The sequence below is a fragment of the Podarcis cretensis genome, assembly GCF_951804945.1.
Source record: "Podarcis cretensis genome assembly, chromosome: 7".
NCBI classification, from domain to species: domain Eukaryota; kingdom Metazoa; phylum Chordata; class Lepidosauria; order Squamata; family Lacertidae; genus Podarcis; species Podarcis cretensis.
Window position 1 is genome coordinate 71,708,811 of NC_137176.1, and position 18,164 is coordinate 71,726,974.

An 18,164-nucleotide genomic window follows, 5' to 3' on the forward strand; every position below is an offset into this window, starting at 1 on the left:
GCTAGCAATGTATTTTAACTGAATGCTGACTTATCTCTTTGGCAGTGGAAGCTGCTGTAACAAACAAATGAAACTTTGTCTGTTTTTTTCTCCTCCTCCATGTGTTTATACCCATTGGATCCTTGTCCCCACCTACAATTTGTCCATAAGTGCAGCCTTTAAAGTTTGCTTTTTTGAGAGTGGTGGGGGAGGGAGTAATAGCTGCTTTTATGAAAGATCATCTGTATCCCATGTGAGCATTAACAATACCACAGTCCCTTAAATGCACTTCCTTTTTTATGATACATCGCATTTGCAGAGCTAGGAAAGCAGAACTCTTGGTGTGATTGTTCCAAATCACTAGCAATAACCTTCTGGAAACAGGAAGTTGTCTTTAGCCCTGGTTTTCTGCTTGGTTACTCACTTGGGCATTTCCAGACACTGCTTTAGCTCCACAATGTACTGTATAGAGTTTGGAAATGTTACAGATAGGTAGCCGTGTTGGTCTGCCATAGTCAAAACAAAATAAAAAAATTCCTTCCAGTAGCACCTTAAAGACCAACTAAGTTAATACCAAGAACTAACTTAGTTGGTCTTTAAGGTGCTACTGGAAGGAATTTTTTTATTTTGTTTAGAGTTTGGAAATATTCATGGAAACAGTTTGTGGGCTGGTACATGATGAGTCCAGGATGAGTTGTTGAGTTCATTCCTATCAGGGCCGGCCCTACCATCAGGAAGTGTGAGGCAGGAGCCTCAGGCAGCAGGCTCTTCTTTTGTCCTTAACTGCCGGTCTGCTTGTGCCTAGAATGCAAAGGAGGTGCCATCTTTTATTTGCCTCAAGCAGTAAAATGTCATGGTCCAGCCCTGATTGCTGTTGTAGTAGCACATGGCTGCCTCAGCTGAGGGTCTTATCCTTCATGGCAATGCAGTTGTAGACAAGTCCCTCTCATTTCTAGAAGCTTTTTGTTAGAAAGGCTGGATCTACAATATCCCAACCACCGCCAGAAATATATACATATAAAATACAGTACAATTTCCGCATTCAATACTAGACCACACTGCTGTCTCAGCTACTGCTACTATTAGTTCCATATGTGAAGCAGCAGTCATCAGTTGCTTCAGACGTCTTGTGAAGACTTGCCCTTTTGTCCTGGGCTTTCCCTGACCCTAAGTCTGGACCCTTTTAAATATGTTTTAGTTCTGAATTCCTATTTTATCTGCTTTTATCTGTCTTCATTTTGCTTCTTTTAGGTTGTGTTTTAGTTTTAATGTTTTAATGATATATTGTTTGCTTTTTAGACTGTACATTGCTTGGAGATTTTTTTAAAAAAATATTAAGCAGTATATAAATGCTTTTAAATAAATAAATGTAACAATCAAGCAACAATGAATAATCAAGCAACAATAAATATCCAAAACAATAAACACAAGTCCATAAATACATTGGGTAATGTTCAACTACATTTTACTCAGAAGGGATCCATTGAAATGAATGTACATAGTTAAGGTAGTTAACAGGTCTACTCTGAGTAACACCTTATTTATTATTTATTATAAATGTTATTTTCCATTTTTCTCAAGTTTACAAATACACACCACACAAACACATACCTCCAATACAATTGCATATTTGACTTCCCTCCCCCCACACTTTTGAAGTTCATTTTCTTATTTAAATTTTATAACATTGCATTTTCCACTTTACTCCGTTTTTTTAGTTATTCTTCCATTTATCTTAGTACAATTTTAACTGCTTGATTTAAATTAATCCTACTAATAAACTTGCTTGTTTGCCAGAGGTTCCCCCCCCCCCCAAATATTCTACAAATTTCCCCCACTCTTTGATAATCCCCACCCCCTTCTTGGTTTCTTATTACAGCTGTCAGTTTTGCCATTTCAGCATAATCCATCAATTTAATCAGTCACTCTTCCTCAGTTGGTACAGCATGTTCTTTCCACCTCTGGGCAAATACCATTCTGGCTGCGGTTGAGGCATATATGAACATATTTTAAGGTCCTTCGGAATCTTTATATTCACTATTGCTAACAGAAAATCTTCTGGTTTTTTTTTTTTTTTTTTAACTAAAGTAACACTTGACACATCTTGTTTTGTGACACAGTGGGTGCTTCCAGACTCCGCATGTTTACACAGAAGTATTTGTACTTGAATTTGTGTGGTAGGTTTGGCCTGATGGCATCTGAAGGCAAGGTTGTGTTGCAGGGAATGAGTCTATATCTTAAGAGGTATATCTATCACACAGCCGAGGAATGTTTTAGCACACCTATGAGTGTTTAGTGTCCCCCAGTCCACCTTATCCAATAAATATCCAAAGTATTTGATAACATTTCCCCTTCTTAAGTCAGAATTTAGGTACCATCCAGTTCTGTGATTCTGTATTTGGGGTTTCTGAGGAGAACTAATAGGGTTGAATTGGATTCCCATCTTCACTTATTCAATTTATTTCTCAGGTTTTACTCTGTCGAAACTCTATTAAGTGCATTCATCAAAACCACCCATTCTGTTTTCTTCTTTCCATCCGAGATTACATAAGCACTGATGGAAATGCTGGTCGATACATATGAAAGCTAGGACATTGGTGGGCAGGTGCTGAGCGCTATTTACGAAAAGTCTCATAAGGAGATTTATATCTCAGCTACTTAACTAATAGAAGACCCATTCAAACTTGGATTAGTGAAGAAAAAACCTTCCCCGAGCTTTCAGTCAAATTGATTATCTTTCTTTGAGTGTGCAACAACCCATACTCCCAAGTATTTTAATCTTAATTTCCTATACTGGAGTTGATTTGTAACAAGATCTGTTCCAAAATACAATTTTTGCAAACTCATGTCTTCTTTCTTCTTTGGCAATCACTCATAGCCCAGTAAGATTGTCTTCCACGTACCTGATCTTAACAGTGAGTCTGTAAGTGACTGTGGGGGCCAGTTCTGGATCCACACGTCCTAACTCATGTACTCTTTACACAATTTACAGAAGTTAAAAGTACTCTTTGCATATTTTTTCTAAGGCCACCACACAAATGCACACCCTAGTGTGCACAGTCTCTCTGGGTGTATTTGTGCTCAATGTATTGTGCTGCTGTCAGTGTTGACAATAATGAGCTAAGTGATCTGACCTGGTATAAAGCAGCTCCCTGTGTTTTATACTGGGATGTACTGGGATGTCTATTTGTATGCACATCCCACTTACCCTAGATCCAATTCCACAGGGAGAGGGGACTTGGAGAAAGCATATTTTAGGGTGCAGATCAGATGATGCTAATCCTTTCCTTGCGTGGGATCTAGCTGCTGCCTAGCAGAAATCTCACTTGCCCAGTGACACCATGAAGTGAGCAGGAATGAGAACCTGAATGGCAATGATCCCTGGGAGACAGTGATGCTTGGCAGTGACGCCACTCCTGCCAACACAATTCCCTTACTTTTACACCATCCCTGAACTGCAAAGATGCAATCCGCCTTGCAGCTTAAAGGATCACAGTGGAATTAGGTTTCCTTTTAGCCTAAATGCCAGCTCTTTGCTGCCAGAATTTGTGGGTAGCAAAGAGGGGGGAGGCAGTCTGCATTTACAGCACTTCTCCCCCCTTAGTTTTGAGGAGGCTATTTTCTTTATTAAATTTTTTTTTCATTCCTAATGCCACACTTGCAGTATGTAGAAAACCTGGTCTGGCCTTTCCCCTGTTTCCCAATGCTGTGCATTCAGATTTTGAAAATGGGACTAATGATAGACAACACACAAACAACTTGGAACCAGGTTGCCTAAGTGACTGCTTTGCCCTTTATATCCCAGCCCAGCAACTGCTCTCCTCAAATGGAGCACTGCTGAGAGTACCATATGCTCCAGGGTGTGTGCTTAGCTTATACAACTGGGCTTTTAGTGCTGTAGCTCCAGCCCACTGGAATAAGTGGCTGAAATTAAGACAGGTACCTAGCATCATGATCTTTAAGTGCCTACTGAAGATGCTTGTTTAAGGGGGCTTTTCCTGAGGTATTACCCAGTCATTTTGTACATCTGCAAAAAAAAAAAAATGGTTTTATTGCTTTTATACTTTGTAGAAATTATTTGATTGTTTTAGAGTTTGTAGAGTTGGTTTTACTGGGTTTTATCCAGTGCTGCTGTTTCACGCACACAACAGACTTCCATTCATGCAGTGGTACTTTCCCCACGTCTCCCCACAGCCTCTTCTGCACCCTCAAAATCTGCTCTAGAGGATTGGGGACGCTATCTGGAAATTTTTTTTTTGGGGGGGGGGGAGATAGCATTGCATAGCACTGGATGCGACCCTTTGGTTTTTTAGAACATGGAGCTTTCGTGTTTTATTTTATATTTACCCTGTATACATTTTGATGGCTTCAGAATGTGAAGTGGTTTATATATTTGTAAAATAAAGAAGTACTTTGGTGAGAATAAATATAGCAAAGAAGGATGGTTCAGTCCTGGCACCAGGAAATAAATGGGAGGATCTTGTTTATTTTGCATTTATATCCCATCAAAGTGGAATGCATAGTTCTCTGCTTCCCACCTTCACAACAACCCTGTGAGGTGGGTTAGATTCAAAGACAGTGAATGAACTAAGGTCACCCAGTGAGCTTCACAGCTGAGTGGGGATTTGAGCCCCTAGTCCAACATTCCAACCACTATACCACACTGGCTCTTAAATAATAAGAATTATTGGTTCCTTAACAATTTTCAGTTGACATAAAATTTTAACCGAAAGCAATGGTTTTTACAATCCACTTTGCATCTGTTTCTCCTGAATCCTTTAAAAAGCATTTGGGGTTGTTCCAGAATTTCTAGTTGTCACCTTTAATTCTGCATGGAAAAGAGGGCATCTTCTTTTTATTTGCTCATGTTAGCGCACGACTTTATTGTGTTCTATTCCCACTCTAGCTCAGGAAATGAGATACACCATCACTGCATTAGTTTAGCCACTAGTGGCAAGGGGAATAATTTGCATTAACCCAGATACTGCTGTGAAACTGGCTTCTAGGGAACTGTATTTCTTGGCAATTTATAATCCATCAGATGTACTCTGGGGACTCGGATAATTGCATAGAAATGCTCTGTCTAACGTGTAGATTTTACATATTGCATGCAAGCCACCGATACAGAATGCGGGCAGGGTTATGAATCACTGACCACTCGGAATTTTAATGCCTTTTACATTGATCCTGCTTCCAATGAAATCAATGGGGAAGCTATTTTAAGGCACCTTGAGAACTTAATGAACTGAGAATTGCTGTCTTTGGGTGGTTGCCAGATCTGGGCAGGCTAGGGGTAGGGCTGGTCCAAGATATCCTGCCATCCCCAAGTTGCTGCACCCACAGAATCGGGGAGGAGTGCTTAAGCATCCCTTACACCAGCCTTTGCCAACTTGGTGCCCTCCAGATGTTGCGGGCAATGACTCCCACCAGCTCTGGCCAAGTGCATTGTGCTGGCTGGAACTGGTGGGAGTTATAGTCAAAAAGATCAGCAGGGCACCAGATTAGCGATGGCTGCCTTACAGTGTTGTAGAGGGTTATGACCATAAGGAGAGAGACAGAAACCTTCACATCTCTTGACCTTCGGCAATGAGAAAGCATTAACCTACACAATCCCTTTCCACTCTCATTTTTTGCATGCTGGCTGGGAGAAAGAGGAAATCCCCATTTCCTTCAGTCCAGGTGTGAAGGAATGTTAACGGCTGCACCGTTTAATGTCCTGATTCTGTTGTTGTTGCAAAATGGTTTAGAGCTTGTTCTGAGCAAAGCAAAGCAAAGAATGGGCTGCGGTGCTCATTGATGCAAAACTCTTTGTTATACCTCAGTGCATTTTGGAATAAAACACAGTCCTTCAGGTTCAGAAAAGGACAACCACAATAACCAACAGGATGGAGCAATTCCACTCTGATTTTGTTTGTTTAGAGAAAAGACAAATAGGAGGAGAGGTAGACAAAATTATTCACTAAAACTTGAGGGGATCCAGTGAAGCTGAGCATTGGAAGATTCAGGACAGCCAAAATAATGCCCTTTTTCACACATCACATGGTTAAAATCACTCCCAGAGAATTAGACAAATTCACAAAGGATAAGGTTATCAATGACCAGTAGCCACAACATATGGGGTTACTCCTCCCCTGAAAACTCAGGTTCACAGCTTGGGTGCACTCCTGGATTCATCCCCGAGCCTAAACACCCAAGTTTTGGAGATGACTGTATGTATGTTTGCCTATTTAAAACTAGTGCATTAGCTGTGCCTATTCCTAGGCATGTCTGATCTGGACGCGGCAATATATGCATTAGTTACATTCTGTTTGGACTGCTGTAATGTGCCGTTGGGAAGCGTCTGGGAATTTCAGTGGGTCCAAGATGCTGAGGCCAGGTTGCTGACCAGAGCCGTTTACAGGTAGAACAGAAACTCCCTTGTTAACAACAGCCTCACTTGTTATGTACTGAAGTTCTCACCCTGGGCCAGCAGGGGGATACTGTAGATAGTTATGCAAATAAGGGATTGAAAGTGACGTTCAGTGATTGGATAGTTTTAGAAAATTGTTACAGTTATGTTGTACTGGAGCTCTATATAAGCAGGCTGGCTGAACCCTTCAGTTCAGTTCTGTTCTGGCCTGTGAATGAACAAGAGCTGTTTGAAGAATCGCTGTGTCGTCTGATACGTTCACCCACAACTTAACACCACTGGCTACCAGTCCATTTCCAGGCACAATTCAAAGTGCAGGTTATGGCCTACAAAGTCCTATACAGCTTGGGTCCAGGCTCTCTGAAGGACTGTATCTTTCTGTGTGAGCCTGCCTAGGCTTTAAGAACATCTGGGGTTGCCTTTCTCTCAGTCCCGTCAGTGTTTCAGGCACGTTGGGCTTTTACACCATCCCTAAACTGCAAATAGGCAATCTACCTTGCAGCTTAAAGGATCACAGTGGAATTAGGTTTCCTTTTAGCCTAAATGCCAGCTCTTTGCTGCCAGAATTTGTGGGTAGCAAAGAGGGGGGAAGCAGTCTGCATTTACAGCACTTCTCCCCCTTAGTTTTGAGGAGGCTATTTTCTTTAAAAAATAAATAAATTCATACCTAATGCCACACTTGCAGTATGTAGAAAACCTGGTCTAGCCTTTCCGCTGGAGTGTTTTCAGCAGCTACTCCCAGTTCATGTAACTTCCACGTTTCCTTTTGCCAATAGACAAATACTTTGAAAACAAAACAAAACCAGGTCTTTTTGGCCACTAACTGTGGCTATTGTGACAGGGTCTTCTGGGGGCGGGTGTTGCACATTTCCTTTTCTTTAATGTGTTTTTAAATGGGTTTAGGTGTTCAAATTCAGTGCTGTTTTTGATAAGGCAACTTGTTTTGTAAAAAGAATATTTGAGCTGATTGATTTGATTTTAGTTGTATTTGCTCTTAGTTGTATTTGTTTATGTTGTAAGCTGCTTTGGGTCCTGTTCTGGGAGAAAGGCGGGGTGGGGGGGGAGTAGCAATTTAAGAGCTTACTGTTCACAGCTCTTTTCTTTATTTTGATAATGTATATCAGTGCTTGATTTTTTGGAGCAGGGAGACGTAGCAGGACCTCAATGAAACCCACAGTTCCCACCCCTTATTTCCCCATAGCCATATAATTTTAGGCATAACATAGCCTCCCCCAAATAGCCTTCATAGAAAAGTAGCTAAGGGGGACACAACCACCTTTGCGCACATTGTAATTTGAGCATTGAGGTAAATACATACAATATAGAAAGGTAGAATCAAATAATTTTTCTAGTGCAACTCGATTTTTCTTGCCTTCGTTTCAGTTTAAAAGTTAAACATTAAGCAATATAACACACACTCACTGCCACCGCCACCCCATCCAATGCTGTTTCCTCCCCCTCTCCTCTTCAAACTGCATTTCCAAATGCAGAGCACTGGTATCTCCAAAGCAGATCCTCTGGCTTTCTTTCCTCCCTGAAATCAGAATGCTGAAAAAGGCAGTCACCAATTAGCTGACTTTGCTCAGACAGACTCATGCGGATAAGAACAATAAATGTAATTGGTTTCAAGAGAATGTGCTGCAGGCTGCAATAGTCTTTGGCAGCGTTAACTGTTGTTCGTTCCTCCTGATGCACCATGGACCACCCGGCGAAACCTTCCCTGAGACAGAACAAACACCAGTGAAAGGAACCAACGCTGCACGTTAAGACAGTAGCAGCTAAAATGTCTCCTTGCCTCAGATGTGCATTAATTGAAAATCCTACATAAAGCAAAGCCAGGTTGCTCGGGGGGCATACGAGAGAGCTCTCTGCAACCTGCATCAATGAATATTTGGCAGAACGCTTGGTTTTTGTGTTGGAGACAAAACTGTAATTATGCTATGCATGGCATTAAAAAGAATCAAATGTAAAGAAAAGAGGTAAAAAATGCAGTGGGTACTGCGGGCTTTCCTTGATGTGCACACAGAGCTGCACTGCACCAGCAGGCAGAGGTGAAGTTTGGGGCGGCGGCGGAGAATGGTATTTATGGGGGTTGTTAATCAAGGCAGTGAGCTGGCAGCTCCAATCCTTTTGTAGTGGTCACTCCTGAACAAGTTTTATATGCCAGCTCTGCCCTCCAACACTCACCGAGGTTACTGTTTATAAACTCATTATTAGGGGCTAACAAGGACATATGTGCTTAGAAAGACCTGACAAGGATTATTATGCCCTGCCTAGCCATGCCTCCATTTCCATCTTCCTCTTTCCCTGGGTCGGTTCTAGATTGTAAGCCTCTTTGGGTGGGGGCTGCTCTTCATAAAACAACGTGTACATAAAGGTCCCGTTGCTGCTGCTTCTGTTAGATGGTATGCAGCTGAGTTCTAGTTGGAGTAGATCCCTTGAGATTGATAGAATTGCTAGTCTTAAATCCACTAATTTCAGTGAGTCTGTGCTGAGTGTGACAAATTCTAATCAATGCCAAATACTAATCAGTCTCCTTGGTGGTGGTCATGGTGTTCCTACACACCTGGTTGCTACAGACCTGAGAGGGTCTGTAGGAAAGGAGGTGGTGTCTCAGATTTTGGGGGCTAAATTGTTGAGGGCTTTAAATGCTAGCATGGGCACCTTGAATGACTGCATTAGTGTTGTGGTTCAATGTTCTTATGTTTGGTTGGAATATTGAGATTGCTACCTCAGTTTTTGCAGTTGGTAGTCCAAAGGGAACAATATTCATCCATAATCCCTAGTCAGAAGTGACTATTTGCGCTATGCCAATTGTCAAGTCACTAGCCAAATGGGCCACACTAGGAACAACAACAACATTTATACCCTGCCCATCTGGGGCTGGGTTTCCCCAGCCACTCTGGGCTGCTTCCAACAGGAGATTAAAAACATATTAAAATATCAGACATTAAAAACTTCCGTAAACAGGACTTCCTTCAGAAAGTCAGATTGTTGTTTATTTCCTTGACATCTGGTGGGAGGGCGTTCCACAGGGTGGGCACCACAACCCAGAAGGCCCTCTGCCTGGTTTCCTGTAACTTAACTTCTCACAGTGAGGAAACCACCAGAAGGCCTTTGGAGCTGGACCTCAGTGTCCGGGCTGAACAATGGGGGTGGAGACGCTCTTTCAGGTCTACTGGGCCAAGGCCATTTAGGGCTTTAAAGGTCAGCACGGACAGTCTGAATTGTGCTCAGAAACATACTGGGAGCCAATGTAGGTCTTTCAAGACTGGTGTTATGTGGTCTCGGCGGCCGCTCCCAATCACCAGTCCAGCTGCCAAATTCTGGATTAGTTGTAGTTCCTGGGTCACCTTCAAAGGTAGCCCCACATGGAGCACATTGCAGTAGTCCAAGCAGAAGATATCTAGAAGACGCACCACTCTAGCAAGACAGTCTGCGGGCAGTTAGGGCCTCAGCCTGCATACCATGTGGAGCCAGTATACAACTGCCCTGGACACAGAATTGACCTGTGCCTCCATGGACAGCTGTAAGTCTAAAATGACTCCCAGGCTGCACACCTGGTCCTTCAGGGGCACAGTTACCCCATTCAGGACCAGGGAGTCCTTCACACCCACCTGTCCCCCCTCAACTTGGGCTGAGAGTGCCCAGGGCCTACAGGCATGGGGTGGGGTGGGCTTGGTTCAGTTTGGCTGAAGCTGATAATAAATAAAATAAATAAATAAAAGTTGTTATACTTTCAGGGTGTGCATGACATGTAACTAGGAAAAGTTGAAGAGAGCGCCTCAAAAAATTAGCAGAGGTTGATCCTCCACACACTTGGACTAAAATCCATAAATTACTTCCACAGAAAGAAGTTCTGCTCCATAATATTTCATCTTCAGATCCTTACAGGGAAGGAAGTACGCTGTTATGCTATCAGGAAAATGCATGATTCAACTCACCTTTGGGAACATATATACAAGACTCTGAAATGCACATAAAAACTGCCTCACGTTCATCTTTCAATCATTCCTCATCTCTGTGTTCACCTGAGGGAAAGCTTAATCTCTCTCTGTTTAGAATGTTTAGAATGGTTATTGCAGTTTACCAAAATCTAAACAGATTTCAGGCTGTCATCTGACCTTTTAGGTTTTTGCAGAAAGAAATACTTTGCTGGGTATCTTCATGATCTGTCTCAGAAGTGTCCTCTGATGGACCTTCTACTACATCGCGGGTCTCTGCTGTGTTTCCTGGTGACCAACAATGGCGCTGCTTCAATTGGTGAATAATCCACCATTTGAATTTCCCACCATGCCTCTGACATAGCATTTGCTCTGGGGAATTGTGCTGAATGACCAAACCTTGGGAATTGTGGGAAATCATAGAGTTGGAAAGGGACCCTGAGGATCATCTACTCCAACCCCCTGAAAATTAGTGGCTCTCAGACCAAACTGTTGGGCTGTGACAGTGCAGGTGGGCCTTCCATGGTGATGAGGACCACAACAGTTCCCTAAGGGTGCTGGGGGGAGGGGGACTCACCAAATGCCCCACTCCCTGCCTTCCTCACTATTGTTTTTTGGAATGTATGAAGGGCAGCTCTTAAGTCTGTACTTCTTACTTGCTATCTTTGCAGTGTTTCTTATGAGGTAGCAGGATTTTTGCAGGGAAAAGAATGCAGGTTGTATTGACATACTGATATATGTCTGAGGCACTTCTAATGCAACATACAATTACACTCTTGCATCCAGCACAATCTAGACACTAGTGTGAGTTATGCATGCTGTGCATCCCGTTTTGTAGATGCCCTTGAAATAGCAGGGGCAGAGCCACACTGTGGGTGTTTGGCTTGCTCCAATGGTGAGCCAGCATGGCCCCTTGCTCCAGTGTTATCAGCACCTGCTGGAGGAGCCAGCTGCCAGGAAAATCACACTCCAGTATGATAATTTTTTTCTTAGTCATATTATTCATTGCAAATAACATTTTCCCCCAGAATGTATTTATTCATTGCAGAATATATTTAGAAGAGCTGTGTATTGGGGGTCAGCTTGCATCTAAATGGGTGGTGCTGTGGTCTAAACCACTGAGCCTAGGACTTGCCGATCAGAAGGTCGATGGTTCGAATCCCCATGACGGGGTGAGCTCCCATTGCTCGGTCCCTGCTCCTGCCAATCTAGCAGTTCGAAAGCATGCCAAAAAGTGCAAGTAGATAAATAGATACCGCTCCCGCGGGAAGGTAAATGGCGTTTCTGTGCGCTGCTGTGGTTCACCAGAAGCAACTGAGTCATGCTGGCCACATGACCCGGAAGCTGTACTCATCCAGTAAAGCAAGATGAGCGCTGCAACCCCAGAGTCGTCCGCGACTGATCCTAATGTTCAGGGGTCCCTTTACCTTTACTTGCATCTAAATACCAGTTTTAATGCTCATATCTGTATCACTTTATCATCATTTGCATATATTTGACATAGACATTAACAATAGTGTCACTTTTGAAAACCATTTTGAGTCTTTTTTTTTTTTTTTTACAATCAAGCGACATAAACTTTTAAAGAAAAAATAAGCAAACTTTAGTTTGATCCTTACTCCATTTTAACAGCATGCTCTTTGTTCAGAAATAAGTCAATGGGTATGCAATCTTGGGATTTCACCCTTAGGCTGAAATCCTGTACTTACTTTCCTGGGAGCAATCCCACTGAGCACAGTGGAACTTTATGGAATCAACATGCATAATATTTTACTAGTTGTCTCTCATACCAATTTTAGAAGTGGTGAAATGGAGTTTCTAACAAAAAGTGATTTGTCAGTGAGTTCCATGCAATTTCAGAGCCCATTATAGACATCCATGGGGATGGCGACCAGATTGGAGGGATCAGACATATTCATGTGGGTATATCACAGATATGAATAGGATCACACACTTTCCATTAGCTATGATAGTGAAGTTGAACCTCCATGTTCAGAGGTAGTGCATGCTGGGTTCCGGATGAAGGGAGGATAAAGAGTAATCATCACTTTAACACCATACCTGAGAGCTTCCAAAGGCATATGTATTGTTCCAGCACATGTGTGGAGTCTTATTCCATGTATACACCTGATCAGAAATTCAGGAAAGCAGAAGGAATGGGAGAAAATTAGTTCCACCTAGATCATGCTGAAATCAATAGGACAAATCAGCTGTGACTAATGTAAGTTCCATTGTTTTCAATTGGTCTTAGGTGCCAATAACTTTCTCTGACTGGGGCTGCTGCAGTTTGTCCTGGGAGTTCACTTTCATTGACAACAACTAGTTCTGTGATTTACCAAAGATTCTAGGGTCTTCCCTTTATTTCCCCAATCTTGGAAGCACTTTCATTTATGGTTGACGTATATTTCACTCCTATTCCCAGGGTCATGTAAGATGAGGTAGGGAACTTGATCATCCCAGTTGAACATTCAATCATGGATGAGGCATTTCAGGGATCTTATCCTGTTTGAGATCCATTGAAATCATTGCACTGCAAATTCTTCTTCCCACATTTCTCTACAGGAATATTGCATGTGGAATTGTGCATTCTTCACACAACCCAGGGCACATGTATGTGCATTTAAGCACCATTGAAATCAGTAGGGCTTTAAGCACAGCAAACTCCATGCTGGATTTTAGTTACTGTGTTTTTAGGTTTACACTTAAGAATTTTAAAAAGTGGGTACCCAAAATTGTGAATGAGACAGAAATGTGTTTAGAAATGTATGCACCGTACAGGTATACTCACTGATATTGATTGCAGCAACCTCTTGAATGTGTCCTCAGACTTTGGATTTTCCTACCAGATGGGGCTTGTCCAGCCCCCTTGTTGATGGTCTTCTGCAAACAGGCAAAGCCCTTCAAAAAATGTAAATATCCACTTGGCCTGCTGGGTTGTTTTGTTTTGCTCTGCTGTATTTAAACCCACATTTCTCATTTAATTGTATTTTAACTAGCTGCCCTTTTTATCTGCTCTAATCTGTTTTTATTGTCACATTGCTTACTTGTTGGTGATTTGATTATTTTTTATTCTGCATGTTATTGTTGTTTAGCTGCCGTGGGCATTTTGGATGGAAATGTGGAGTGTATCTATGTAACAAACAAAACAGAGTAATTTTCTTTCAGTTGCATTCACACCCAGTTTCAAAGCAATGCCGTTGCAAACTGTTACAAAACAGTTGCACTTCTTCTTTTCCACACAATGAAATGTTTCTCAAGGCATGGGACTCACACTGAGGAGCAGAGGGATGTGGGAGGAGGATGTGCATTCATTCCACCATAAAGTAATTATCATAAAAATTCTGGTCCTCCTTTTAGGAACAGAAGAGGTCATTCCACTGCATCTCTCTTCAATTCTTCAGCAATTCTTAAGCAGTTCCTGTTATTCCAATATATATGATGGTAAAAACAACCACAATGTTCCTCTTATTCAAAACTATTAATAATTAGTGGTAACTAAGTAGATTTTCCAGCTTGCGGATAATCTAAACCATTTGCTGAGTAATGTTCTGTTTCTCTTCCCCCTATTCATTTATCAGAAATATTGACAGTGGTACCTCGGGTTACAGAAGCTTCAGGTTACAGATGCTTCAGGTTACAGACTCCACTCCGCTAGCCCAGAAATAGTACCTTGGGTTAAGAGCTTTGCTTCAGGATGAGAACAGAAATTGCAGTGCGGCGGGGGGGGGGGGGCATTAGCTAAAATACTTATTCATTTTCCCATTGCTTTCCAAGGGGGTGGGAAAGTCTCAATAAATAAATGCAATGAAGATGTATCTTGGAATCTGATTGAGTTCCTTTACTTAATGCCTTGAGTCTCTCTGTTAACTTTTCCATCATTGTCAAATTCCAGATCTCATGGTACCAGCAAGGAAAAAAGGCTGATGGCAGTTCTTGGTAATCACAAGCCATGCAGCAATAAGAAGAAGGGCCCACCACATCTTTATACATTACTGACATAGTCTGCCCTTCAAATATATGCATCAATGCCAGTTGTGGATTAGAGAGGAGGGATTGACAGGTAATTTTATTAATTTCCTTGAAATCATCTTTCCAGAATGCAGCAAAATCAGGACACAACCACCACATGTGAAAAAATGTATCCTATTCCTCACAGCCTCTCCAGCACAGTGGCAAGAGTGTATTATTCTGTGGAAGGTGGAAGGAGTGAGGTAGTAATGATAAATATTTCTTAGCATTCTCCCTTGCCCTAGCAGAGGTGGATTTGCCCACCTTCATGTGCCACTCTAAACATCATCTTTTATTTGTAAGTGGAGATCATTAAGCCAAGGAATTTTACCTAGATCAGCCACAGTTCTTAATGCAAATAACTTCCCCATTTTACCCACATTCTGTTTCAGTCACATTTATCGTCATCAAAACAAGAGCCATCTCAGAATGGTCTGACGCATTAGGTGGGTGGGTGGGTTGAACGGCTGGGGTGATTCAGCATAAACTTCTTTGCAGCACTAGTCAGTCCTTCCCCGCACAATCAAGAAGCACCACTCCATGAAAAAATCGTAATGTGCCTTGCAGGAGAATCTGTAAGTAAATCTTGAGAATTATGCTTTTTAAGCAGGCTGCAATGAGTATTAATGTGGTTTGTTTTATAATATAGTTTTAATCAATAACAACAAACAACAAGAATGTTGGCTGCTGGTTACAGGGTACAAAGCTGAGTCCAGCTATGAATAAATAGAAGGAAGGAGGTGCAAGAATATTCAGAAGTCTCAATGCAGGGGACCAAAGGATCTAAGGCATCAGCATCATATCCATTACAAATTGGATTTGCCAAGTGCATCGTCAAGTAGCCTTTCCAAAAAGATACTTGAGCATCAAGGTACTACCAGAAATATATAGAGTAACATTCCTGCTCCCCCCTCCTTTTTCAATACTGGTGTTAAGAGTCCCAACCTATATGTTCCAATATGTTCAATATACTTATTACAAAGTAAGCATACATAGGATTGCAGGCATGCACTACAATACAAATGAAGTTACCTCTGAAATAAGTCAATAGGCTCAATCGGACTGACTTATTAGTAAGTGTGCTTAGGATTGCATGATTAATCAGGGGCTGAGAGAATGCTTCTGTTTTGGCCAACGAGGCTGTTTTGCTTGTTGCAGGACCTTGGGGCCTTTGAACACATTCAGGGGAGCAGCAGCAACATGGGTAACTATTTGTTCAAGACAAGTTACCACCAGAGCATACAGGCTGATGTGAAGGTTGCTGGAAACAGTGTATTTCAGCCATCAAATGTCTGGGTGAACAGGAACTTTATAAAAATCTCTCCTAAAAGTTGTTAATGTGGCAGGCAGATGCACCTCGCTAGGAAGGGCATTCCACAAACAAGGAGCCACCACCAAGAAGGCCTTGTCATACGCCATAGGTAGAAAATGCAGGGAGAAAACCTTAGGGACATTTGCTGTACAGAAACCAGGAGGACAAAAGAGAGAGGCGTTGATGGGCGTCCCAGGTTTGGAACACCTTCTTATAGTCTCAGGGCTGCTACAGAAAAATGTGGTGTTCCAGCCCACCACTATTATTAACTCCTTCACTAATGATACTCTGAAGAGGCAATTGGGGTGGGGAGGGAGGAGAGATGGTATGGGGAAAGATGTTCTTCAAGGTCCATTGATTTCCAGGGTGTAATCTTTTGGAAAATTCCTACTCTTCCTTCATCTCTGTTTTGGAGCCACAGCAGATAGTAATACAGGCACATGAGTAATGATAAAATCCACAAATGGGAAGTATATTAATAATCTTAAGATCTGTGTCTGTATAAACATCCACCCCACTTCCTAGGAACCTGCTGTGTCTGAGCTGAAAACAAAAGATAAAGTTATCCTTATAAAATAGTATTTGTTAAGGCAACAGACTCTCATTACAGGACAAAATTGGAAAAGTTTATCTTATTTAATTAGAATCTGATTGATTGTGTTGTGTTAAAAAATCTAATATGCATATAAATCAGCTCTGCCTCTTTAGAGAAAACTTGTTATGTGGAAACAATGGGAGCCAAGTAACAAGTGAAAGCTGGAGTTGTGTTGCTTGGTGAAATATAAACAATGTAGCTGATGTCTCTTAAATGCATTTATTTTATTTTATAACAAAAAGAGATGGACTGATTGTCCCAGTGGCATTTGGAAGTAGTAAATATGGCTTTAAAAATTACTATTGAATGTATTGAGTTGAATTACGTAATTCCCTCTGGTTTATTTCTTTTTACACTGAACAACAACTTGGATTAAGTGGCAGAGTAATCAAACAACCATTTGCACCATCCTTTCAGCTGCAGGGTACAGCCACCCCTTTGAAAAGGGTCAGTGAACCCCCATGATAGGCCCCAAGGAGAAGAGATTCAGACAGTCTGAGGAATCACCATGCAAGATGCCCAAATGCCCTGGACGTAGTGCTCCTTTCTTGCCTCCAAGATGTCAGCTGCCTATTCAACTCCTGCTTAGCTGAAATTAGCTTGATATCGTGTCATTAGTGCAGATCGCCTGGATATATATATGAGAACTGTGCTGGTAGGTCTTTCAGTTTTGAGGAATAAAGCATAACCTCCACAAATTGATTAAGAGATAAATTTGGCATCTATCTGTTTCCATCCCCAGTCACCATTACTGGATCTCCAGACCCTTGAAGAATGACTTCTTTTGCTGCGTTTGCTCAGCACATATGGACACGTTTTGTGGGCAAGAAGAAGTCTGGCTGGAAGGGCCGGTCGTGCCTGTTTGCGATCTGCAGCTCCGTCAGTTTGATGGTGAATGTGTTCCTGTTCCTAGCAGGGTATTCCTTCCTAGCGGACTACCCCATGTTCTCTGCAGTCGCACCCCCATTCCTCTGGATTGCCCTTTCCATGGGTTTGTTTCTGTCCAGGCCCCTGCGATGCTTTGCTGCGCTTTTCTTCCTTTCCTGTGGCCTGCGCGAAGGAAGGAATGCCCTGATCGCTGCCGGGACTGGGGCGGTGGTAGCAGGCAACATCCAAAACATTTTCCACAACCTAAATCAGCTGGTAGACAGCATCACTTGCATCCTTCAATCGCAGCGCTTCTCCTTCCTCAGCCGCTACATCGAAGCGATTCGGTGGATATACAATCAGAGCAAGATCTTGGGCAACCCGTTCAAAGACGTTGTGTCAGTGAAGGACAAGCTGGATGTGTCTTACGCCGTTTCGGACGAAGGCTTGAAGCTGAGGTTGAGTGAGACGAGGCTCCACATCCAGAACATTGCCAGGCAGATTTCCTCCATACTAGCCCTACCGCCCTACCTGGGCAAGAAAGTGCTCCCTCTGCTGGGGGTTCTTTTCATCGTTCTTGGGACATTACACTTCATGAGGAAATTCCTGAGTCCCCACAACATCAAGTTTAAGAACACTTACATTACGAAAGCGTTTATTTGCTACGATGAGCGGCAGCGGCAGCGAGGGAAGCTCTGCGTCCTTCCCCTCAGCAAAGAAGAAAGAGAGCTGTACACAATGGTTCCATCCTTTTGCCAGACCCAGAAAGAAAGGAAATGCACGGCACGCTTTTTTCTCCCTGTGCTTGCTAACCTTTGCATCTGGACTCTCTTTGCAGCAGTAGATTATTTGCTTTACTGGCTCATTTTTTCAGTGAGCAAGCATCTCCAAGATTTCCCTGAGCTAGAGGTCCATTTGAAATTGTATTACCATGTAAGTACCTTAGCTACAGTTACCAGCACTTTTCTTGGGCTTTTATTGCTTTAGATACAAGTTTTCTGCAGAGTAAACTTATGCTAAAACACAACGCAGAAGGCCTTAAAATGAGGT

The 18,164-nt window shown here is 42.3% G+C and overlaps 1 protein-coding gene across 2 annotated transcripts in view; it reads left to right on the plus strand.

Moving 5' to 3' along the window:
* Nucleotides 1-18,164, plus strand: part of DCSTAMP (dendrocyte expressed seven transmembrane protein) — a 47,437-nt gene that overhangs the window by 21,414 nt on the left and 7,859 nt on the right. Inside the window, exons 3-9 of one of the 2 annotated variants that reach the window (XM_079984398.1) lie at nt 13,159-13,241; nt 13,690-13,773; nt 14,225-14,392; nt 15,038-15,211; nt 15,499-15,544; nt 16,625-16,902; nt 16,990-18,047. In XM_079984398.1, the coding sequence (XP_079840524.1) occupies nt 17,022-18,047 (1,026 nt within the window). In that variant the 5' untranslated portion in view covers nt 13,159-13,241; nt 13,690-13,773; nt 14,225-14,392; ... (2 more) ...; nt 16,625-16,902; nt 16,990-17,021. Of the gene's footprint in view, nt 1-13,158; nt 13,242-13,689; nt 13,774-14,224; nt 14,393-15,037; nt 15,212-15,498; nt 15,545-16,624; nt 18,048-18,164 lie in introns of both variants that reach the window. The other variant, XM_079984397.1, reaches the window with a different exon arrangement.